At 40.3% G+C, this 25,368-nt stretch overlaps 1 protein-coding gene across 1 annotated transcript in view; it reads right to left on the minus strand.

The window, feature by feature from the left end:
- The window catches only part of ROR1 (receptor tyrosine kinase like orphan receptor 1), a 470,743-nt gene that overhangs the window by 135,889 nt on the left and 309,486 nt on the right, over positions 1-25,368 (minus strand). Inside the window, exons 3-4 of the mRNA XM_027537028.1 lie at positions 7,015-7,302; positions 6,320-6,350 (exon numbers count right to left, since the gene is read on the minus strand). Coding sequence (XP_027392829.1) covers positions 6,320-6,350; positions 7,015-7,302 — 319 coding nt within the window. The remainder of the gene's footprint in view (positions 1-6,319; positions 6,351-7,014; positions 7,303-25,368) is intronic.

A 25,368-nucleotide genomic window follows, 5' to 3' on the forward strand; every position in this document is an offset into this window, starting at 1 on the left:
TATGCTTGCTTGGGAAATCCCATGGACAGAGGAGTCTGGCAGGCTACAGTCTATGGGGTCACAGGAGTCAAACATGACTTAACAACTAAACTACCAGCTACATATATACACACACATACACACATGCATATATTGAGCTTCCCTGGTGGCTCAGATGGTAAAGAATCCACCTGCAATGCAGCAGACCTGGGTTGGATCCCTGGAGAAGGGAACAGCTACCCACTGCAGTATTCTGGCCTGGAAAATTCCATGCACAGAGGAGCCTGGCAGGCCACAGTCCATGAGGTCACAGAGTTGGACACAACTGAGCAAATTTCATTCACACACATACATGCAGAGCTAATAAATGAGTTTAGCAAGGGTATAAAATTAAATTGGAGAAGGAAACAGCAAACCCACTCCAATATTCTTGCCTGGGAAATCACATGGACTGAGAAGCCTGATAGGCTACTAGAGTCCTTGGGGTCACAAAGAATTGGACATGACTTAGCAAAGACATAAAACTGACATACAAAAATCAGTTGTGTCTCTATAGAGTAGCAGTGAATAATCTGAAAATTAAGAAAACAACTTCATATACAATAGCAAGAAAAATAATAAAATATTTAGGAATAAATTTAACATAAAGGAGTAAAATTATACACTGAAACCTATGAAACATAATTGAAAGAAATTAAATAGAAAGACATCTCATATTCATGCACTGGAAGATTTAATGTTTGGATGGCAACACTCTCCAAGTTCATCAATAGAGCCAATGCCATTCATATAAAAAACCTGGCTGGCCTCTTGGCACAGATTAACAAGCTGCCCCTAAAATTCATATGGAAATAAAAGGAAACTCAGAATAGGTGAAAAAAAGTCTTTAAAAAGAATAATTTTGGAGGTGGAATGATCAGCTTTATGCGTCAACTTGGCAAGGTATAGTTCCCAGTTTTTCAAACACTTGTCCAGTTGCAGCTGTGAAAATACTTTTTAGATGTGATTAACATCTGTAGTCAGCTAACTGTAGGAAATCATCCTCAATAAATGAGTGAGTTTGAGTCAATCAGTTGAAAGGCTTTTAGTGCAGAATTAAGGTTTTCTTGATGAAGATGAAATTCTACCTGTGGACAGCAGCATGAGTACCTGGTGAGGAGTGTCTAGCCTGCCCCTCCTGACACTCTATCCTGTGGATTTCAGACTTGGCTAGCTAGCCCACACAATCATGTAAGCCAATTCTTCAAAATAAATCTCTTCACTTATACATACTTATAATATTTTACTGGCTCTGTTTTTTTCAGTAGAACACTGACTGAAAGTGAAGACTCACATTTCCTGATTTCAAAACTTACTACAAACTACAGCAATCAGGACTGTGTGGGGACCCGGCCCAAGGAAACTCACATAGATGGGTGGAGCAGAATTGAGAGTCCAGAAACAAACACATACATTTATAGTTAATTGGTTCTTCACAGAGTGCCAAGACAATAGGTAAAGAATAGTCTTTTCCACACACTGTGTTAGGAAGACTGGATTTCCATGTGCGAAAGAATGAATCTGGATTTCCTACCTCACATCACAGGCAAAATTTAACTCAACATGGACCAAAAGCCTAAACAAAAGAACTAAAATTATAAAAGTAAGAAGGAAAGATAGGAGTAAACCTTTGTGACCTTGTTTCAGGCAATGGTTTCTCAAAGGCACAAATAGCCAACCAAAAAATAACAATAAATTGCACTTCATCAAAATGAAAAACCTTTTTGTTTCAAAGGACATTATTAAGAAAATGAATATTTTTCTCCCACAGAGTGGGAGAAAATACTTGCAAGTCATATATCTGATAAGAGTACAGTATCCAAAATATGTGAATAACTCTTAAAACTAAAGAATAAAAAGACACATACACACAAAACCAATTTAAAAATAGACAAAGGATTCAAACAGACATTTCTCCAAAGAAGATGTACAAGTACCTAATGACCATATGAAAAGATGTTCAACATCATTAGGCATTAGGAAAATGCAAATTAAAATTACAATTGAACAAAATCACAACTTCACATCCACTAGGATGGTCATAATAATTAAAAATAAATGAAAGGAAAATAGGAGAAGTTGTAACCCTCATACATTCCTTACAGGAGTGTAAAATGGCACAGCCCCTTTGGGAAACAATTTTGTAGTTCCTCAAAAAGTTAAATACAGAATAACCATATATCCATGGAATTTCATTCCTAGGTAGACATTCAAGAAAACAGAAAACACACACCCCACAAAAACTTGTACATCAACAGTGCAGCATTATTCAGAATAAGTGAAGATGGCAGTAATACAAAAGTCCACCAATAAACGAATGGATAAAGAAAATGCGGAATACAATGGAATACTATTCAGCCATAAAAAGGATGAAGTAGCCACATATGCTATAATGTGGACAAAGCTTGAAACCATTATACTAAGTGAAAGAAGCCAGACACAAAAGGACAAATACCGTATGATTCTATTTACATGATATACCCAAAACAGGTAAATCCAAAGAGACAGAAAGTAGAGGAGAGGTTATCAGAGGAGAAGATTCTTTATGAAGTGATGAAAATGTTTTAAAATAAGGTAATAGTGAAAGTTATACAACACTGAATATACTAGAAACACTTTACAAAGGTGAATTTTATGGTATATGAAGTATATCTCAGTAAAACTGTTATTAAAAACAGTAAAAAAAGAAGGCCCCTGTCCTGGGCCCACGTACCAAAAATACACAGAAAATAAAGTGAATGAGAGTAGAGTACACAGGGGATTCTCTGCTTCTACGGTTGTGCCACTGAGTGCTGGCTCAGTGACCCAAACCTTAAACATCCATGTCCATGATTTAACACTGCTCCAGTCCCAGGGATCGCTTCTCTGCATCTCTCATCCTTTGTCTTTGAAACAGAAGACAACTGTGATTCTATCCTGTGAAGGTTTGTGTCATTGCCAGGGGGAGTGATGGACATGGCTTGGAGCATAGGAAAGCTTGCAGTGGCAAAAGCACTGCAGTAAGAGACAAATCAATCAACTTGTCAACTTCTTTTCAGTTTGAATACAATAGACTCTCATACAATAAACTATCATTCCAAATATAACCAAGCATTCATTTTCATGTATTTCAATTATTGCTTCTGAAAAGTTCTCACAAATAAGGGTAATATTTGCAAGAGTTTCACATGGTTGAGATAAATTTTTTAATATTAAGCATTATAAGTTGAATCATTTCTGCCCCCACGAAATTAACATGTTGAAGTCCTAATGTCCAGTAGCTCAGAACGTGGTCATATTTGGAAATAGGGTAACTCGATTACAGAGGTCAGTTGTTACCCTGTACCCGAGTTAAAACAGGGTCACTGGGATGGGCCCAAATACAATATGACCGGTATCTTTATGAAAGAGGAAATTTAGTGACGCACACAAAGGGAGAATGCTGTGAGAATATCAAAGCGGAAAATGGGGTGATGCATCTACAAGCCAAAGAATGTCAAAAGAATACACACTATTTGAAAATCCCATGGAAAACAACATAGGTATTCATTTTGCTGAAATGAAGGCAATAAAAGAAGTTTTAATGGAACTAATACATAACAATCTATGAATTACTTATATCATCTCTGGCTCATGAACAGAACATGTAGACATGAAGAAGAATCATTAAAGTGGTTAGTTTTGACAGTTCCTGGCTTCTAGTCATACAAATTTTGCATGTATTTTTAAATTTGGTCATTATGAAAGTATATTTGTCAACGTGGGAGGACAGAACAGATTTCACTGAACAGTTTGCTAGCTTGATTTACAACATTTAAATATGTAGACATGTGGTATGTGGGCCTCCACTTGCATTTATGCCCCAGGCTCCGATAATTGTTAGAGGCGGGCCAGGACCCAGCAATGACAGAAGAAAGCTAGCCCGCAGCTATGAACAGAAGCCAAACCAACGTTTCAAACTTGCTCTTACTACAACCTAAAATGCTATCCTGGAAGCTTCATGTGAAGACCTGATGCAGTCCCTAGGGGGAGTGGCAAGTGCCTCACATGCTTTGTCTTTCTGAGCCATAATCCCAAGGGCCCTACAAGCCTGTCCCCGTCTAGGGATGTGCTGTGGCCTCAACTGGTGCCCAGCCCTCGCCAGGTTACATACATCTAATACATCTCACTGCTCCAAACATCAGGGTGTGTCATGCACTTGCATTTGATTTCCTTGCAGTAACTCTTATGGTGCCACCTTCAAGCGACAAGAACACTCTTATAACCACACTTCACTCCTGCCTTGGGAAAAGACTGTGAGGTCTGACAAAAGGCTTTCAGAGCGCTCCTGTGTGGTGATATCCCCCATGGCTATGATTTTGTTGCATTCTGCCTGTCCCCTTGTAGGGAGGTTTGGCATCTTGTTGAGGATAGGGAAGGGGACTAGCATTCCATTTGGGAGTTAGTCTTATGAAGAGAGGAACTCTTGGAGATAGGGTAAGTGGTGGCAACTGAGAAAGGAGAAAAAAGCAGGCTCTACTGCCAGTTTCTAAGGGAATGAAAGAAAAGGGTACCAAAATGCCAACCAGCAATGCCAAAATGGGGATGAAAATTGAGCTGCAGAAGGCCCTGTGGGATTTCCAACTTTGATTGTATTTTATTGTAGCTCCCTTCAAGCAAACATGGCAACTGTACAGTTCATGTTACCGCAGACTAACATGATAGATAAATGAACAGCTCACATAAAACAGAGTGCCTGACATCAAAGGATACTTTGAGCTATCACTGAGAATCTTTAAGGAACTTCAATAACCTTTCCATAGATATCAGCTCACAAAAGTGGTGTCCTATCTTTGTAAGAAGTTAAAAATCATGAGAAAATAGACTGGGTTCATCAGAAAGGCAGTAGCAAAGAAAGAATGAAAACTTCAAGAAGCAAAGACATAAAAAGGTTTAAAAATACTTTTGATACTAAAAAAAGGAACTCTGATACAAATACAACAGGTAGAAAATCAACAGCCCAGTGTTTAAAAACAAAGGCAGATTAGTGAACCACATTAATCAACCTAGGACAGAGATTATCAGCTGCATTTGAAACTCAGATTAACAGGAACAAACAAGGTACCAGAGTGGGAACCATTTTTACAGCCGGTAACAAAAGTTTTCATCTTTGTTTAAATAAGACTTCAAAAGGATTCCATGTATCAACAAATAAGCGAGTTCATTTAAAAAAAAGATTAACTTCAAGAAATGCAAGGCAGAGTGACCACACTTCTGACCTGCTTTAAGATCAATCAACATTTTCTACCTGGGTAAGTAGAATGCAATTAGCACATGAGTAATTTTAAAGACTTTTTAACAGTCCCCTTTAACTGGCTGATGAAATAGCAGAACAGTGTGGCTGAAAGCCAGTGTTTATTTTTACCCATTACCTGTTTTATTAATGGGATTGTGGGCCATTGGACCTCCAGGCACACACAAATATATTAAAATATCCCACACTGTAATTAAGAGGCACAGAGGGGATTAGAGCAAATTAAGCGGTTGTTGTATTTGCCATTGGTTTAGTCTAGGTCAGGCATTTGGATGCTCTCATGGCAGAGCCCAGTGAGTTTTACTTAAGAAATCCACAGAATATGAAATACATTTTCTTGCAGAGCAAGGATTTTAATAAGCAGGTCATCCCCAACCCCTGCCCAAATAAAAATATACACAAAGAAAAATGACCCAAGTGAATGCTCCTAGAATGAAAGAAGAGATTACCTCAAACAGAAAAGGAAAACTGCATTAACAATAGGGTCAGTGAAAGAAACTGGATTTTGAGACTCAAAATGAAACAAACATAACTCTCATCCAGACAGAGGGCTTTCTTTTCCTCGGCAAGTCAAAACTTCTGCCTCTGAGTTCTTTAAAGGGAATAAGAATAAAGTGATCACCTAGCAGATGACCTGCTCAATAAGTAAAGCATCAGGAATGAAGTACAGACCCTTTGAGGCAAAGGCTACAGTATAGGTTCCTAAGCCAGCACTGTTTCACTTTTTGGTTTGATTTTACCAAATCCATTGTAACTAAATGTTAGTTTAATTTGAAAATAATACATGTAAGTAGATTCTTTGCTTTGATTGTTCAGAATCAACATTACCACAATTGAGATTACTGCCAGTGCTGGTCTCCTGTGAATCTTCATATCAAAGAAAAAGCAAAATGGAATGAGGGCAGGGCAAAATGGAATGAAATCTGGGAACACAGTGTTTTGACCCAAGCAGAGGACAAAACGGCCTTTGGCCTAGCAACCTTGGCAGAAACCCTTGAAAATGACACGAAAGAAGATGCAAGTACTTACGAAGATCCTGGACTTGCGGTGGGAGGGGGGCCTGAAGAAATGAAAGAAAAACAAAGAAAACAGTCAGCCTGGGTTATTGGAAGGTAAGCTTCAGTACAGTCAAACCATTACAATGTAAGGTTCTCAACCACCCCAAGGTGATATTTATTTTTCTGGAATTTATTATTTTGCTCCAGCTCCCCCAGCCACCTCTAGGAAAAAACATACGAATGAGATTATCCCACGGTTTAGAGTCTGAAAAATGCTAAGACCAGGGTTGAAAAATGAGTCAACAGAGTAGGCATTATTATGAGATGCAGGGAGTTTCAGTGGGAGGCTGAATGAGCACAAGGACACTGATGCAACCACAGGCAGGGGTCTTTGATACCAGCTGGATCAAAAAGGGGCACGTGTGCTGGAAATCTTCCTAACTTCTCTGGACAAGAAACATCCTTGTTGAGAAGAATTCACTGGTGTGGTGATTTAGAATTGCAGCGGAGGTTAGAGCGATTTGGACCCTGCTCTTGCTCTGCTGTTTACTGGCTAGGTGACCTTGAACGTGGTACTTAACTGCTGGTTTATTTATTTCTAAAATGGGTACAAGTGTTCCAGCTTCTGTGTTGCTGGGCACACCCAGTACATGCTCATTTTTCCATCCCTCCTCACCCCTATGGAGGCTGAGAGTTAAAGGTCATCCCCGATAGGAAGCTGCTTACCGAACTTGACAAACAAGACTCCGGTGGTAGAAACCACCTTCTTGCCATTTGTCGCCACACACTGGAAGTAGCCTGTGTCTGTGGTGTCAAGGTTTCTAATCCGCAGTCGAGAGCCATAGTTGGTTGCCCGAAAGGAGATCCTCCGGGGCTCCTGGACCACAGGGGCATCATTTTTGAACCAGCGGATGGTGGGAGGCGGATTCCCCGAGACTTTGCAGTGCAGTTCAGCTGTCTGCCCCAGGGACGTGGTGATGTTATTCATCGGCTCATCGAGGGTCAGGTAAGAATCTGCGTACAGGGAGAAGCAGGCAGATGAGAGGGGCAGACCACCTCCAACAGACCCCAGTCACTTTGTGTGTCCCAGACCACAGAGAGACTTAACAGGAGCAGCATGGTGGAGACAGACGAGGCATAAAGTTAGCCCTTTATCGGGACCCACGACTACTAAAGAACCACCCACCGATCCTGCTGCTTGGAAGGAAATGTGTTACTAACTGTGGAATAAAACCCGGTTTTCAAATGATTATGTAGTACCCATGGATAAATGGACTTTCCAGGCCAAGACAAAATGAACTTTTGTGTTTCAGAGTAATAAAAAAAACTACATGCTCCTTGTTGTAAATGCAAATGATATAGTGAAGAAGAAAAAGAAGCAAAATTCACCTCAAATCTCCTCACCCCAAAATATATCCTTTGTAACATTCTGGCAAAGATCCTACCAGCTTTTCCACTTTTGATAAAAGAGAAAGCATGAAACGCTGGAAAAGTAGGAGCAATATAATGTCTACATGGCCCAAGATCAAGAAGGATGCTGAAGATCTTCCTGCCAGTGATGATATAACAAGGGTTATGAAGGCCAGGTTGCTAGCAGACAAAATGATGAAGGAATGAAACTATTTCCATAACGTTACCCATGTCAACTGCAACACATTATAAAAAATTATTTCATGCATTCAATTTTTAATTGAGATATAATTTACATTCTATGAAATGTATCAGTCTTAATTACACAGCTCCTCTAGTATCAACAAATGCATGTGCCTCTGTAACCAATGTCCCTATCAAGGGATAGAACAACAGAACATTATCAATATCCCAGAAAGTACCCCCAAGATCGTTAATAGTCAATCACTCCTCCTACTTACAACCCCTCCCCAATGCCAGGCAACTATAGCTCTGATTTCTACCATCAGAGATTAATTTGCCTGTTCTAGAATTCACATAAATGGAATCATACTGTTTTGCATTCGGCTTATTCTGAGATTTATTACATTAAACATTTTAATATTGAATAAATTTTAAGGTTATTCTTCAATAATATTTTAAATATAGTTATGGAATCCAGTTGCAGAGTAAATAATTGATTTAATTTTTAAAAACTAAGTACAACAAAGTTTAAAAATTGGTCAATTACTCAATACCATATATGGAGTTTTCTTTGACTTCATTTTTCTTGACCATTCATCCTTGGGTAGATCCCCCGCCTCAATACCTCCCATTGCCCTCTGTCCTTCCCTCACTAAAACCTGGGATGGCTTGCTAAGCAGCTGTCTTCACTGCTAGACAGTAAGCCCTTAGGAGCAGGCAGAATGTTTTGGTCATCACTGCATCCTCAGAGTATCCTACCATCTGGCAGCATTATCCAGCAGCACTTTCTGCTATAATGGACATGTTCGGTAATCTGCATTGTCTAACTGGTAGCTAGTAGTCACAAGTCGACCTATTTAGCAGATGAAATATGACTATAGTGACTAAAGAACTGAGGTCTTTTTTTTTTTTTTTAATGTGGACCATTTTTAAAGTCTTCATTGAATTTGTAACAAAATTGTTTCTGCTTTTTGCATTTTGGTTTTTTGACCATGAGGCAGGTGGGATCTTAGCTCCCTGACCAGGGATCGAACCTGAACACCCTGCATGGAAGGCAAAGTCTTAACCACTTGAATGCAACAGAAGTACCAGGAACTGAATTTTAAAATATAAGTTAAACAGCCACAAGTGCCTAAATGTATGGCAGCACAGGCAGAACACAGTAAATTTGTTGAATTTAATAGAATTTTATTGACAACTTGTTTTTGAGATATCTAACTGGCTAATTTATGCTAAAGCCTTTGACTGTGTGGATCACAATGAACTGTGGAATATTCTTAATGAGATGGGAATACCAGACCACATTACCTGCCTCCTGAGAGACCTGTACGCAGGACAAGAAGCAATAGTTACAACTCGACATGGAACAATGGACTGGTTCACAACTGGGAAAGAAGTACGTCAAGGCTGCATATTGTCACCCTGCTTATATAACATATATATAGAGTACAGCCTGCGAAATGCCCAGCTGGATGAAACACAAGCTGGAATCAAGACTGTCTGGGAGAAATATCAACAACCTCAGATATGCAGATAATAACACTTTAACGGCAGAAAGTGAAGAGGATCTAAAGAGTCTCTTCTTGAAGGTGAAAGAGGAGAGTGAAAAAGCTGGCTTAGAATTCAACATTCAAAAACCGAAGATCATGGCATCTGGTCCTATCTCTTCATGGCAAATAGATGGGGAAAATGTGGAAACAGTGTCAGATTTTGTTTTCTTGGGCTCCAAAATCACTGCAGATGGTGACTACAATCATGAAATTAAAAAATTATGACAAAACTAGACAGTGTATTAGTAAAAAGCAGAGACATCACTTTGTTGACAAAGGTCCGTATAGTCAAAGCTATTGTTTTTCCAGTAGTCATGTATGGATATGAGAGTTGAACCATAAAGAAGGCTGAGCATTGAAGAACTGAAGCTTTCAAACTGTGGTGCTGGAGAAGACTCTTGAGAGTCCCATGGACTGCAAGGAGATCAAATCAGCCAATCCTAAAGGAAATCAACCCTGAATATTCATTGGAAGGACTGATGTTAAAGCTGAAGCTCTAACTCTTTGGCCACTTGATGTGAAGAGCTGACTCATTAGAAAAGACCCTGATGCTGGGAATGATTGAGGGCAAGAGGAGAAGAGGGCGACAGAGGGTGAGATGGTTGGATGGCATCATTGACTCAATAGGCATGACTTTGAGCAAGCTCTGGGATATGGTGATGGACAGGGAGGCCTGGCATGCTGCAGTTCATGGCATTGCAAAGAGTTGGACAAGAATTAGTGACTGAACAACAACAACTGGCTAATTTAACCACTCAGATGACTGTAAATGCTTTCATAAAGGCCAACAATAAATCATTCACTATTTGCTTTAATTTTCCACAAACAATTGGGTAGAGAGGTTGTCAAAGTCTGGGCAGCTCCACAGGAATGAGTCATGCATGTGAATGGCATTTATCATGTGTTCCTAATGTGTGAGGTGTGGTCAGAGAGTAGAAACTAGTTTACAGGTGGTTTTCTGGAGCTACTGGAATGGCTTTGCAATTCTATTGGGAACCTAAAGAGTGGATAACTATGCACTCTCTGTAGAAAAGAAACCCAGAAGTAGCCGTCACACAACAATGCCAATATAAGCATAGCTATTAATACTTCATTGGGCAGATTCTGGAATTTAATTGTGTTGGAATCCAGTGTCTGTCCCCTGGGTGACTTTGGGCAAGTTACTTAACTTTTTCTATACCTCAGTTTAACCAACTAAAAAACAGAAATAATAAAGAAGACTACCTGACAAAACTGTGAGAGGATTAAAATTAAATCAGGAGAGACTTGGAAGATATTTAAACTAGCTATGGCAAAGACGAAAGTGAAAGTGTTAGTCACTCGGTCACGTCCGACTCATCATGGACTGTAGCCTGCCAGGCTCCTCTGTCCATGAACTTCTTGAGGCAAGAATACTGGAGCAGGTTGCCATTCCCTTCTCCAGAGGATCTTTCTGACCCAGGGACTGAACCCTAGTCTCCCACATTTCAGGCAGATTCTTTACCATCTGAGCCACCAGGGAAGCCCCATGGCAAAAGGTAAGCACTCAAAAATGTTAACCAATGGTCTATTATTTTTATTTTTCTTAAATTACTTTTAAGATTTTTTTTAATGTGGACCACTTTTACAGTCTTTATTGAATTTGTTACAGTATTGCTTCTCTTTTGTTTTGTTTTTTTGGCCACAAGGCGTGTGAGAATGCAGCTCCACAAGCAGGGATGGAACCTGCACCCCCTGCAGTGGAAGACAAAGATTTAGCCACTGGACTGCCAGGGAAGTCCCTCTGCTATTTTTATAATAACTTCTGTATAATGCTTTTACCTTGTCTCCTGTTAGCCTCTAACAATCCCGCAAAGCAGGAAATGCACAGAAATCACAATGCCTGGCTGCAGATAAGGAGATGTCTCGGAGATTAGCTGGTTGGCCCTGTGGTCACACAGTAAGTTGTACATTATACCCCAAGCTTCCAACACTAACAGCTTTGGGTCCTCAGGCTCAGCCAAGCAGCTAGACAAAGTCCAACTGTGCCAGCTGGTTAGTTCAGTAGTAAGAACAAACACACCCTAAGTCCTGCCATATGCCAGGGGCTTTACCTTAATATTTACCTGTCCAATAACCCTGGAAATGAGGAGCTGTTATAGCCGCTTGACAATGAGGAGACACAGGACCACAGAGGCTAAGTGACTTGTCAAGGTCTGGTTCAGTTTTCCCTGGTTCCAAAACCTAGCACTTTCCACTCCATCAGATGGCTTTGGTAGCTTGAGCTCCACTGAGGAGTGGGGGTAGAATTCAGATTTCTTCCTTAAAGAAGAGCTAGCATTTACACATTTCCATATACAGCCAGGGTTGTGATTTTCCCCTACCTCCAGCCAGGATTATCCGGTGAATGGGTCTAAGATTTTGGCACGTGTTCTGACTGGTGTTATGGTTTCCCTCCCAAAGCCAAGTACCTCACTTGACCTGATATGCCCTGCAGGCCCTTCTCTTTGAAGCTTCATCCTGCTTCCTGTCTTTTCAGGAGCACGCCTCCAGCTTTGAGTTGGAGGGTTGTCTTCAGTGGCAAGAGGTGTACCAGCTCCCAAGTACTCCCACAGCTTGGTTCTCCCTACCAGATTTCTACCTACGTTAAATATCAAAGCCAGCCAATATCAACCTCACTCCCCAGAGGCCAGAACAACAATTTTTGGGTGCCAAGCATCTTAGTGGTGAGACATCATCACTGAGGCATCTCATGACTGCTGAGTTTTAGTCAAGAAAAAAAAGCCATTTCTACTTTATTTCTTTGTCCCCGCCTCCCCCTCTCCCCGCCCCCCACCCACCCAGAGGCAGTTGCCTAAACTCCCAGCAAGCTTCTTGGCCCCCATAGCATAAAATGTAAAAGGGTGAACAGGAACTTAACAACTTCTTTTGCTCCCAAAGCCCAGTTACTTCACATGATACAGTCACAGACACACAGTTCTTCAAATTTTTTCTTCTAGGAACACAGATCAGCCCAGAGACAGAGAGTACTGTCGCTGGGTAGAGTATTTCAACCATTCTCTGAAAAGTGAAAGTGCTGATCACTCAGTCGTGTCCGACTCTTTGTGCCCATTAAGCTCCTCTGTCCATGGGATTCTCCAAGCAAACCCATCCTGACCCAGGAATCAAACGGGTCTCCTATATTATAATCAGCCTGAGCCATCAGGGAAGCCAGTATCCTCTGAAGCTGTACTCAAATTTATTGAAAACAATTTAGTATGGGCTGATCCAACTTCCAGATGTTCAAGCTGGTTTTAGAAAAGGCAGAGGAACCAGAGATCAAATTGCCAACATCCGCTGGATCATTGAAAAAGCTAGACAGTTCCAGAAAAATATCTATTTCTGCTTTATTGACTATGCCAAAGCCTTTGACTGTGTGGATCACAATAAACTGTGAAAAATTCTGAAAGAGATGGGAATACCAGACCACCTGACCTGCCTCTTGAGAAACCTGTTTGCAGGTCAGGAAGCAACAGTTAGAACTGGACATGGAACAACAGACTGGTTCCAAATAGGAAAAGGAGTACGTCAAGGCTGTATATTGTCACCCTGCTGATTTAACTTATATGCAGAGGACATCATGAGAAATGCTGGACTGGAAGAAGCACAAGCTGGAATCAAGATTGCCAGGAGAAATATCAATAACCTCAGATGACACCACCCTTATGGCAGAAAGTGAAGAGGAACTAAAAAGCCTCTTGATGAAAGTGAAAGAGGAGAGTGAAAAAGTTGACTTAAAGCTCAACATTCAGAAAACGAAGATCATGGCATCTGGTCCCATCACTTCATGGGAAATAGATGGGGAAACAGTGGAAACAGTGTCAGACTTTATTTTCTGGGCTCCAAAATCACTACAGATGGTGACTGCAGCCATGAAATTAAAAGATGCTTACTCCTTGGAAGCAAAGTTATGACCAACCTAGATAGCATATTCAAAAGCAGAGACATTACTTTGCCAACAAAGGTCCGTCTAGTCAAGGCTATGGTTTTTCCAGTGGTCATGTATGGATGTGAGAGTTGGACTGTGAAGAAAGCTGACCACCAAAGAATTGGTGCTTTTGAACTGTGGTGTTGGAGAAGACTCTTGAGAGTCCCTTGGACTGCAAGGAGATTCAACCAGTCCATTCTGAAGGAGATCAGCCCTGGGATTTCTTTGGAAAGAATGATGCTAAAGCTGAAACTCCAATACTTTGGCCACCTCATGCGAAGAGTTAGCTCATTGGAAAAGACTCTGATGCTGGGAGGGATTGGGGACAGGAGGAGAAGGGGTCGACAGAGGATGAGATGGCTGGATGGCATCACTGACTCGATGGACGTGAGTCTGAGTGAACTCCGGGAGTTGGTGATGGACAGGAAGGCCTGGCGTGCTGCAGTCATGGGGTCACAAAGAGTCAGACACGACTGAGCGACTGAACTGAACTGATCCACCAGATAAATCAACCCTCACAGGCTCTGAAACTGGAATGCCTACATTTACATCCTGGTTCTGATGCTTATCAGCTGTGTGACTTTGGGCAAGTTATTTAACCTCTCTGTGCTTCAAGTTTTGTTATCTGTGAAATTAGGACAATACTTTTATCATCCTCATAGGGTTATTGTGAGGATTAAATTAATTATACACAGTGTTTTGAACAGGGTCTGGCACACAGCAAGCAGCATATGAACGTTTCTGTTATTGTCAGGTTTTTTTTTTTTTTTCATTTTCTCACGAATAACTTGTACTTAAAAATGAGGGATGATTATCCATCAAATTGATTAGTTTCCTGGCTGAGTTCAGTCCTGAATTTACAGAACAGGAGATCTGAGAGGTGAGGCCACCTGCCTGAAGTCACATAACTAGCACATTGCTGGCAAGAATAGTTAATTTGTCTGTGCAGCTCTAAATCATATTTACCTAAAAACAAAAACAAGGGTTATAAGACATCTTGAAATCAGTGTAGTAGCTGGTTCAAGCAGCATGTTTCCAGGAAGAACAAAGGAAATGTAAACAAATCTTTGTGTTCACTTAACAAAGGAGCCTTGTCATAAACACAGGGAATTTCGTTTTAACTTTTTACTAATAAAGAATAATGTTCGGTTTATTTGCCATCTGTAGCTGCTCACTTAGTAAGTAAAACAAGCAAATGGTCTGGTCCTCAGTTTGGCAAAGACTGGAAGCATCAGAGCAACATTTGGCTGAAACAACACAAAAGCATTTTGTGACCGGAATAAAATAAAATAAAAACGCATGTCTAAATCATTGCTATCACCCGTGTTGCTAACAAGCCCCTGGCTGTAATCCATTATCTTCCCAGATCTAGCTGGATCCTCCTGGAGCAAGCTCACGGGCCACGCAAAGGGACCCAACTCTCTGGTCTACACTCAGCACTTGTGGCTACTGCAGGTTTTAGACTAGTCATTTCTTTCAGAGAACACTTGAGCCTCCCAGTGAAAGCAGCCCAGGGCAGAGGAAATCTGTAAATTGGGCCTGATATCACTTCTGCTGCTAGCTAGCTGTCAGGCAGTCCCTCACCTCCCTGGCTTTGATGTCATGATCTACCACATGGGCTTGCGAGGTCTGTACCTCCTGGAATAGTGTCTGCTTCCATAAGGGCAGCTACAGAAGCATTCGATGGCAGTGTGGACTAAGCATGTCACCGGCCATAACAGTAAACAAAAGATGTGTGGCCATCAAGCCAACAGCCACTGCAGCCACCAACAGCACACTCTAAGGAGATTCAGGATGGAGATAAAAACAAAATACTGGCCCTAATAGTTAAGGCGCGTACCAAAGGAATACCTTCATTAAGCCCAGACTCTTACACCTTCTCATATACAGAAAAGCACTAAGTTCATTAACTTTATATATCTAATCTTTCTTTAATTAGCAGTAATCTTTCGATGTTCTCTTACTACCTGGTCTTTTTTGTTCATTTGGTTTTGGGGGACTTTTAAAAAATAAGTAATTAGATTTTATTTATTGTTTTGTTGTGCCATGTGGCATGTGGGACCTTAGTTCATCAACAGGGGATTAAACTTGCATCCTGTTTTGGAAGCACACGGTCTTAATCACTGGACCACCAGGGTAGTCCCACGGGCTTTTTTTGGTAAAGCTCCTATATATCCTGGCCCCTCCCATATCTCTTCAGAACTGTCCCCAGAGCTATCTAAGAGGCTGTATCCCAGGCTTAAGTCCTCAGTAAGTCAACCAAATAAAATATAATTCTCAATTTTTAGGGTGTTCATTTTTTTCAGTTGACAGCAGACAGCTGATACTGACTGAATTTGAATGCCAGACAAAGAAATTTGGCTTCTACATTTAAACCTGGCTATTAATACTGTTAAAAAAGAGAAAATAGGTCCAAAATGGAGTCACTTGAAGTGAGTCCATGTCACCAAACCGAGACTTAACACCTAACTTAATTACAGTTTTAACCTTTTCCAGGAGTAGACTTTTTTTATTTTTATTTTTAAAAATTTTATTGGAGTAGGGTTGATTTAAAATGTGTTAGTTCCAGCTGTACAGCAAAGTGAATCAGCTATACATATATATACACTCTTTTTTAGATTCCTTTCTCATATAGGCCATTACAGAGTATTGAGTAGAGTTCCTGATGCTATACAGTAGATCTTAATTAGTTATCTATTTTATTTATAGTATGTGTATATGTCAATCCCAATCTCCCAGTTTATCCGTTCCTCTTACCTGCTCTGGTAATCATGTTTGCTTTCTACATCTGTGACTCTTTCTCTTTTGTATAAGTTCATTTGCACCATTCTTTTTTAGATTCCCTGTATAAGCAATATCATATGACATTTATCTTTCTCTGTCTGACTTGCTTCAGTCTCTAGGTCTCTAGGTCCATCCATGTTGCTGAAAAATGGCATTATTTTGTTATTTTTATGGCTGAGAATATTCCATTGTATATATGTACCACATCTTCTTGGTATCAGAATGGCCATCACCAAAAAAAATCTAGAAACAATAAGTATTGGAGACGGTATGGAGAAAAGGGAAGCTCCCCGTACACTGTGGGTGAGAATATAAATTGGAGTAGCCACTATGGAGAACAATATGGAGATTTCTTTAAAAAAATGAAAATAGAACTTTTAGGTTGTACATTTTTTTTAGTCTTTCATTCTTGGGCATATATCTGAGGAAAATCTTAATTCAAAAAGATACATACACCCCAGTGTTCAATGAAGCACTATTTAAATTGCCAAGACATGGAAGCAATCTAGAGCAACCATCAACAGGAGTGGATTCTTAAACCAGTCAGTCTGGAATTAGCTGGTCAGCACTAGTGAGGTAATGTGCCTGATAGACCTTTGCTGTCCCCTAAAGGAAAGCAACCTAGATAGCATATTGAAAAGTAGAGACATTACTTTGCCAACAAAGGTCTGTCTAGTCAAGACTATGGTTTTTCCAGTGGTCATGTATGGATGTGAGAGTTGGACTGTGAAGAAAGCTGACCACCAAAGAATGGATGCTTTTGAACTGTGGTGTTGGAGAAGACTCTTGAGAGTCCCTTGGACTGCAAGGAGATCCAACCAGTCCATTCTGAAGGAGATCAACTCTGGGATTTCTTTGGAAGGAATGATGCCGAAGCTGAAACTCCAGTACTTTGGCCACCTCATGCAAAGAGTTGACTCATTGGAAAAGACTCTGATGCTGGGAGGGATTGGGGGCAGGAGGAGAAGGGGACGACAGAGGATGGGATGGCTGGATGGCATCACTGACTCGATGGACGTGAGTCTGAGTGAACTCCGGGAGTTGGTGATGGACAGGGAGGCCTGGCGTGCTGCGGTTCATGGGGTCACAAAGAGTCGGACACAACTGAGTGACTGAACTGAACTGAAAGGAAAGTGACTTTGCAATAAACAATCTACTCTACTAGGAACAACCTTGTCCTGCCCCTACCTGTAAAAGTCTTGCATTTTGCACAGTTCTTCAAAACTCCTTTCTGTCTGCTAGATGGGATGCTGCCAATTTATGAACTGTTGAATAAAGCCAATAAGATTTTAAAAATGTGTCCATTTCAATTTTGTTTTCTAACAAATATTTTTTTTAGTGGCTTGATTCAATATCTGTGACGGTATGTGTTTGAACTATAGAAGCTTTCTCATCCTTCTTTCCCTTCTTTTGTAGATGACAAAGGCTGAAACGGCAGAGTGGTGAGTGGGAGATAGGGCATAATCTGGTTTGAGAGAGAAAAAATTCCAATTCTGCTGACTCCACCTCTAGCTCTGTGCCTCTGAATGAACTATGTCTCCCAATGTGGTACTAGTAATAATGACCATGGTGACACTGATACAATAATAATGATGATAATAGCTAACATCTGAAGGGTACTTATTACCATGGCAGGCATTGTTACAAATCATTGTTATTGTTCTCATCTTACACATAGATATCTAAGGCATGGGGATGGTAAAAAAAAAAAAAAAAAAAAAAGCCATCCACAGTGACAAAGCAAGAAGTAAGATTTAAAATAAATATCGATTCAGTGCAATCCCAACCTAAATCTTGGCAAGTTATTTTGTGGATATTGACATACTGATTCTAAAGTTTATATTAGAAGCAAAAGACCCAGAATAGCCAACATAATACTGTAGGAGAAGAACAAAGTTGGGGGACTGACATTACCCAACTTCAAGACTTGCTGTAAGGCTACAGTAATCAAGTCACTGTGGTATCAGTGAAAGAATAGACATTATACACCCATGAAAGAAAATAGAGACCAGAAATAGAGCCCAGTTGACTCCTATGTGTAGTTAACTGATCTTTGACAAAGAAGCAAAGTCACTACAAAGGAGCAAGGATAGTTTTTTCAACAAATAGTGCTGAAACAACTGGACATTCACAAGCAAAAAATGAATCTAGACACAGATCTTACACCATTCACAAAAATTAACTCAAAATGGATCATGGATCCAAACATAAAAAGCAAAATTACAACATTCCTGGAAGATAACATACAAGAAAACCCAGATGATCTGATCTTGAGTATGGAAATGACTTTTTAGATATGACAAAAAGGACATGATTTGTGAAATAAATAATTTATACATGAGACTTTATTAAAATTAAAAATGTCTGTTCTGCAAAAGACAATATCAACAGAATGAGAAGACAAGCCACAGATGAAGAAAACATTTGCAAAAGGCACATCTGATAAAATACTATTATCCAAAATATACAAAGAACTCTTAAAATGAGTGGTAAGAAAGCAACCCCAATAAAACATGGACCAAGATTTTTAAGGGGCGTCTCTGGTGGTTCAATCGGTTAAAGAATCCACCTGCAATGCACAAGACCCAGGTTCAATCTCTAGATTGGGAACATATCCTGGAGAATGAAATGGCAACCCACTCCAGTGTTCTTGCCTGGAAAATCCCATGGACAGAGGACATAGTAGCCTGGAGGGCTATTGTCCATGGGGTTGCAAGAGTTGGACATGACTTAGCAGCTCAACTACAACCACCACCAAGACTTTAAAAGACACCTCACCAAAGAAGAAAAAATGCAAAAAAGCATATGAAAAAATGTTCCACATAATATATCTTCAGGGAAATGGAAATTAAAACAAGAAGATATCACTGTACACCCTTTGTATGTCTGTCTGACTCTTTGTGACCCCACCGACTGTAGCCCGCCAAGTAGCTCCTCTGTCTATGGGATTTTCCCAGCAAGAACACTGGAATGGGTTGCCATTTCTTTCTCCAGGGGACCTTCCCAGCCCAGGGATCAAACTCAAGTTTCTTGCATCTCCTGCATTGGCAGGCAGATTCTTTTTCAATGAGCCACCTGAGTTTGTCGCTAATTCTATTGTTGTTGATCTACTATGTGGCTTAAGAGCAGACAGCTGGATTCTCCCCTTGCTGCATTCAATCTGTTGTAATATATTGTTCTGGTTGAAATATATGAGGAAAAGCTGGCTTCATACAGTTGGAGAAGGGAGGTACTTTTACAACTTCTCAAATAATTTCAGTTCACTTCAGTTCAGTCGCTCAGTCATGTCTGACTCTTTGTGACCCCATGAATTGCAACATGCCAGGCCTCCCTGTCCATCACCAACTCCCAGAGTCCACCCAAACCCATGTCCATTGAGTCGGTGATGCCATCCAGCCATCTCATCCTCTGTCGTCCCCTTCCCTCCTGCCCTCAATCTTTCCTAGATCAGGGTCTTTTCAAATGAGTCAGCTCTTCGCATCAGGTGGCCAAAGTATAGGAGTTTCAGCTTCAGCATAAGTCCTTCCAATGAACACCCAGGACTGATCTCCTTTAGGATGGACTGGTTGGATCTTCTTGCAGTCCAAGGGACTCTCAAGAGTTCTCTCCAACACCACAGTTCAAAAGCATCAATTCTTCGGTGCTCAGCTTTCTTTATAGTCCAACTCTCACATCCATACATGATTACTGGAAAAACCATAACCTTGACTAGATGGACCTTTGTTGGCAAAGTAATGTCTCTGTTTTTTAATATGCTGTATAGGTTGGTCATAACTTTCCTTCCAGGGAGTAAGCGTCTTTTAATTTCATGGCTGCAATCACCATCTGCAGTGATTTTGGAGCCCCCCAAAATAAAGTCAGCCACTATTTCCACTGTTTCCCCATCTATTTCCCATGAAGTGATGGGACCACATGCCATGATCTTCGTTTTCTGAATGTTGAGCTTTAAGCCAACTTTTTCACTCTCCTCTTTCACTTTCATCAAGAGGCTCTTTAGTTCGTCTTCACTTTCTATCATAAGCGTGGTGTCATCTGCACATTCGAGGTTATTGATATTTCCCCCTGCAATCTTGATTCCAGCTTGTGCTTCTTCCAGCCCAGCATTTCTCATTATGTACTCTGCATATAAGTTAAATAAGGAGGGTGACAATATACAGCCTTGATGGACTCCTTTTCCTATTTGGAACCAGTCTGTTGTTCCATGTCCAGTTCTAACTGTTGCTTCTTGACCTGCATACAGGTTTCTCAAGAGGCAGGTCAGGTGGTCTGGTATTCCCATCTCTTTCAGAATTTTTCACAGTTTATTGTGATCCACACAGTCAAAGGCTTTGGCATAGTCAGTAAAGCAGAAATAGATGTTTTTCTGGAATTCTCTTGCTTTTTAGATGATCCAGCAGATGCTGGTAATTTGATCTCTGGTTCCTCTGCCTTTTCTAAATCCAGCTTGAACATCAGGAATTTCACAGTTCAGGTATTGCTGAAGCCTGGCTTGGAGAATTTTAAGCATCACGTTACTAATGTGTGAGATGAGTGCAATCATGTGGTAGTTTGAGCATTCGCATTGCCTTTCTTTGGGATTGGAATGGAAACTGACCTTTTCCAGTCCTGTGGCCACTGCTGAGTTTTCCAAATGTGCTGGCATATTGAGTGCAGCACTTTCACAGCATCATCTTTTAGGATTTGAAATAGCTCAGCTGGAATCTTATCCCCTCCACTAGCTTTGTTCGTAGTGATGCTTTCTAAGGCCCACTTGACTTCACATTCCAGGATGTCTGGCTCTAGGTGAGTGATCACACCATCGTGGTTATCTGGATCATGAAGATCTTTTTTGTACAGTTCTTCTGTGTATTCTTGCCACCTCTTCTTAATATCTTCTGCTTCTGTTAGGTCCATCCCATTTCTGTCCTTTATTGAGCCCATCTTTGCATGAAATGTTCCCTGCTGCTGCTGCTGCTGCTGCTAAGTTGCTTCAGTCGTGTCCAACTCTGTGCGACCCCATAGACGGCAGCCCACCAGGTTCCCCCGTCCCTGGGATTCTCCAGTGGGTTTCCATTTCCTTCTCCAATGCATGAAAGTGAAAAGTGAAAGTGAAGTCACTCAGTCGTGTCCGACTCTTCATGACCCCATGGACTGCAGCCCACCAGGCTCTTCTGTCCATGGGATTTTCCAAGCAAGAGTACTGGAGTGGGGTGCCATTGCCTTCTCTGAAATGTTCCCTAGGTATCTCTAATTTTCTTGAAGACATCTCTAGTCTTTCCCATTCTATTGTTTTCCTCTATTTCTTTACATTGATCACCGAGGAAGGTTTTCTTATCTCTCTTTGCTTTTCTTTGGAACTCTGCATTCAAATGGGTATAGCTTTCCTTTTCTCCTTTGCTTTTCACTTCCCTTCTTTTCACAGCTATTTGTAAGGCCTCCTCAGACAGCCATTTTGCTTTTTTTGCATTTCTTTTTCTTGGGGATGGCCTTGATTCCTGTCTCCTGTACAATGTCATGAACCTCTGTCTATAGTTCATCAGGCACTCTGTCTATCAGATCTAGTCCCTTAAATCTATTTCTCACTTCCACTGTAAAGTCATAGGGGGTTTGATTTATTATTTAGTATTGTACCAAAATTTGACACATGGTAGCTTTTTTTTTTTGACATGTTTTTAATTGAAGTATAGTTGAGTTACAATGGTTCAGGTATATAGCAAAGAGATTCAGTTATATATATTCGTTTTCAGTTTTTTCCATTTAGGTTATTACAAAATATTGAATATAGTGTGTTGTGCTTGTAGTAAGTCTGTGTTGTTTATCTATTTTATGTATAGTAATGTGTATATGTTAATACTAAACTTCTAATTTATCCCTCCTTCCTTTTGGTAACTATTAGTTTGTTTTCAGGGAGAAGGCAATGGCACCCCACTCCAGTACTCTGGCCTGGAAAATCCCATGGACGGAGGAGCCTGGTAGGCTGCAGTCCATGGGGTCATGAAGAGTGGGACACGACTGAGTGACTTCACTTTCACTTTTCACTTTCATGCATTGGAGAAGGAAATGGCAACCCACTCCAGTGTTCTTGCCTGGAGAATCCCAGGGACGGGGGAACCTGGTGGGCTGCCGTCTATGGGGTCGCACAGATTCAGACACGACTGAAGTGACTTAGCAGCAGCAGCAGTTTGTTTTCTATGTCTGTGAGTCTATTTGTTTCATAAATAAGTTCTTTTTTATTTTAGGTTCCACATACAAGTGATATCATATGATATTTGTCTTTCTTTGTCTTACTTCAGTATGATAATCTCTAGATTCATCCATGTTGCTGCAAATGGCATTATTTCTTTCCTTTTTATGGATAAGTAATATTCCATTGTATGTATATACTACATCTTTATCCATTCACCTGTCAGTGGACATCTAAGTAGTTTCCATGTCTTGGCTACTGTAAATAGCACTGCTATGAATATTGAGGTACATGTGTCTTTCTGAATTAGAGTGTTCATTTTGTTTGAATATAGGCCCAGGAGTGGAACTGCTGGATTACATGGTAACTCTAGTTTATTAAGGAACCTTCATACTGTTTTCCATAGTGGCTGCACTATGGCATACTTTCCCGCCAACAGTGTAGAAGGGTTCCCTTTTCTCTACATCCTCTCCAGCAGACAAATTGGAGTTTCTTAAAGATTAGTTGTAATGTGAAATCTAAAACCATACCAATGAGCTTTTCATAATCTGTTATATTAGAGTGGATTGATTTATCTTGCAAATTTAATAGATATTTTATTCACTTATGATTTTGCAACACCATGCATTGTTCATTTAGAAAACATTGGTCCTCTGAGTTATATAGATCTTCCAGATATGAACACATTTATCAAGTAATATAGAAACATCACATCTATTAATATCACCATCTATCTCATTAGTAAAAATTGCCAAGCTCAATGTAGTGGCTAAAATTTTTCCTAATTTTAAATTTTTGCTGGAAAGCTCAAATTTTATTATTGGCAACCAATACTATCTTCCAGTAGTCATGTATGGATGTGAGAGTTGGACCAGAAAGAAAGCTGAGCATTGAAGAATTGTTATTTTTGAAATGTGGTGTTGGAGAAGACTCTTGAGAGTTTCTTGGACTGTATGGAGATCAAGTCAGTCCATCCTAAAGGAAAACAGTCCTGACTATTCATTGGAATGACTGATGCTGAAGCTGAAGCTCCAATACTTTGGTCACCTGATGTGAAGAACTGACTCATTAGAAAAGACCCTGATGCTGGGAAAGACTGAAGGCAGGAGGAAAAAGGGATGACAGAGGATGAGATAGTTGGATAGCATCATCAATTCGATGGACATGAGTTTGAGCAAGCTCTGGGAGTTGATGATGGACAGGGAAGCCTGGCGTGCTGCAGTCCATGGGGTCACAAAGAGTCAAACACGACTGAGTGGCTGAACTGAACTGAATACTATCTTATGTTTCCTTCAAGTGTTAGACTTGTTTTGTTTATTGTCAAGAATAACTAATAGTTATTAGTTTCATTATCAATCATTCTGTCAAGTAATAAAATGCTTTTCTCTATGACAACCACAGTACTTCACCAGTCAGCACGAGTGCTAATGATTACTTCCCATTTCACCATACAGAATATTAAAAAAGATATATACTTCATGGGTCAAGAATTAATAACTTTTGCTGTTTCATCAAAGATATTCTTAAGTATGATTGGCTTTCTTTTTTTAAATTGAAGTACAGATGATGTACAATATTATGTAAGTTGCAGGTATACAATACAGTGATTCACAATTTTGGCTTTTCTTTAAAAAAAAAAAAAACTACACATGTACGGTGGGAGAGAATACAGTACCTTCTAGTACAATTTGGTACAGTGTATTACCACTGTTTCAATTCATGCTAAGCCCCCAGAAATTTTACCTACTGTGATTTTTACACAATCAGGATGGGTAAGCTGCAGTTCAGTAAACTTGAAGACATATCCTAGACCTATCCCAGGTAATAAAAGGTAAAGCCAGAGTTTAGACTCTAAGCTTGGTGTTCTTTCCAGTCCACTTCACAGCTACCCTCTGCCGCTTTTCTGGGTCTTGAACCAGTGTGAGGCTCTCAGAATAAAATAGTTTAGTTTAGTTCCCTAATGCTATAAGCTAGGCTTGTATGGTCTGCTTTCTATTTCTGAATAAGCAGCTTGGGATTTGGGGGCAACCCTAAGTGATTTTGGGCTTCCCTGGTGGCTCAGAAGGTAAAGAATCCACCTTCAATACAGAAGACCTGGGTTTGATCCCTGGGTCGGGAAGATCCCCTGGAGAAGGGAATGACTACCCACTCTAGTATTCTTGCCTGGAGAATTCCATAGACAGAGGAACCTGGAGGGCTGCAGTCCATAGGGTCGCAAAGAGTTGGACACAACTGATTGACTAACACACAGGCACACACACTAAGTGATTTTGGTAGATCTGGGCAAAAGTTGGGGAATCTGAATTTAAAAAGGATATTTATATTTTTTATAATATAAGCAAAGAAAATGACAGTATTCTTTCAGTGCCATCATTTCCTCCATTACCCACAGAAGGTGATGATCACAGCTAACATTTTTCTGAGCATTTACAAGGTGCCAGGTACCATTCTCAGCACCTTGTACATATTAACTTACTTAATCTTGAAAACAGTCCTGAGGTAGACCCTATTCTTACTTTTTTTTTTTTCTTCAGCGATAAGGAAACAAGATACAGAAAGGCTCAGTAATTACCAAGAGTCTTGCAGCTAGAAAGTGGCAGAGCCAGGACCCAAACCCAGACCTTTGGACACAAGAGACCATACTATTAGCCAATGTCCCACTTCCCAATAATGCCAGACTGTAGTCTTTCATTGTCTCGTATCACCCCTGATCAGGACTGTGGAAAATTGTTGCCCTTTTTATGAGTCCATCCAGAATGAGAAAATATCCACTAGTTCTGAGAACAACTAATCACTACTAGTTACTTATGATGTAACTAGAAGTTATCATGGAGAAGGAGCTTTTTAAATAAACCACAGGCACTGTTCATCTTGATGCTTAATCAACTTAAAAAGCGAACTATGAGAAAAAAGAAGTTAGTTTATGAGCTCTCTGGGAACTGAGACTCTTATTTCCTCCTTTTTGTATTCCCCCCAGCACTCCATGTGTTATATGGTGAACTTCGTAGGCATTTAATAAATGCTGGTTGATTAAGTAAATGGAAAGCTCAAGTGTATTTCAGGCA

The sequence above is a fragment of the Bos indicus x Bos taurus genome, chromosome 3 (assembly GCF_003369695.1).
Source record: "Bos indicus x Bos taurus breed Angus x Brahman F1 hybrid chromosome 3, Bos_hybrid_MaternalHap_v2.0, whole genome shotgun sequence".
Lineage (NCBI taxonomy): Eukaryota > Metazoa > Chordata > Mammalia > Artiodactyla > Bovidae > Bos > Bos indicus x Bos taurus.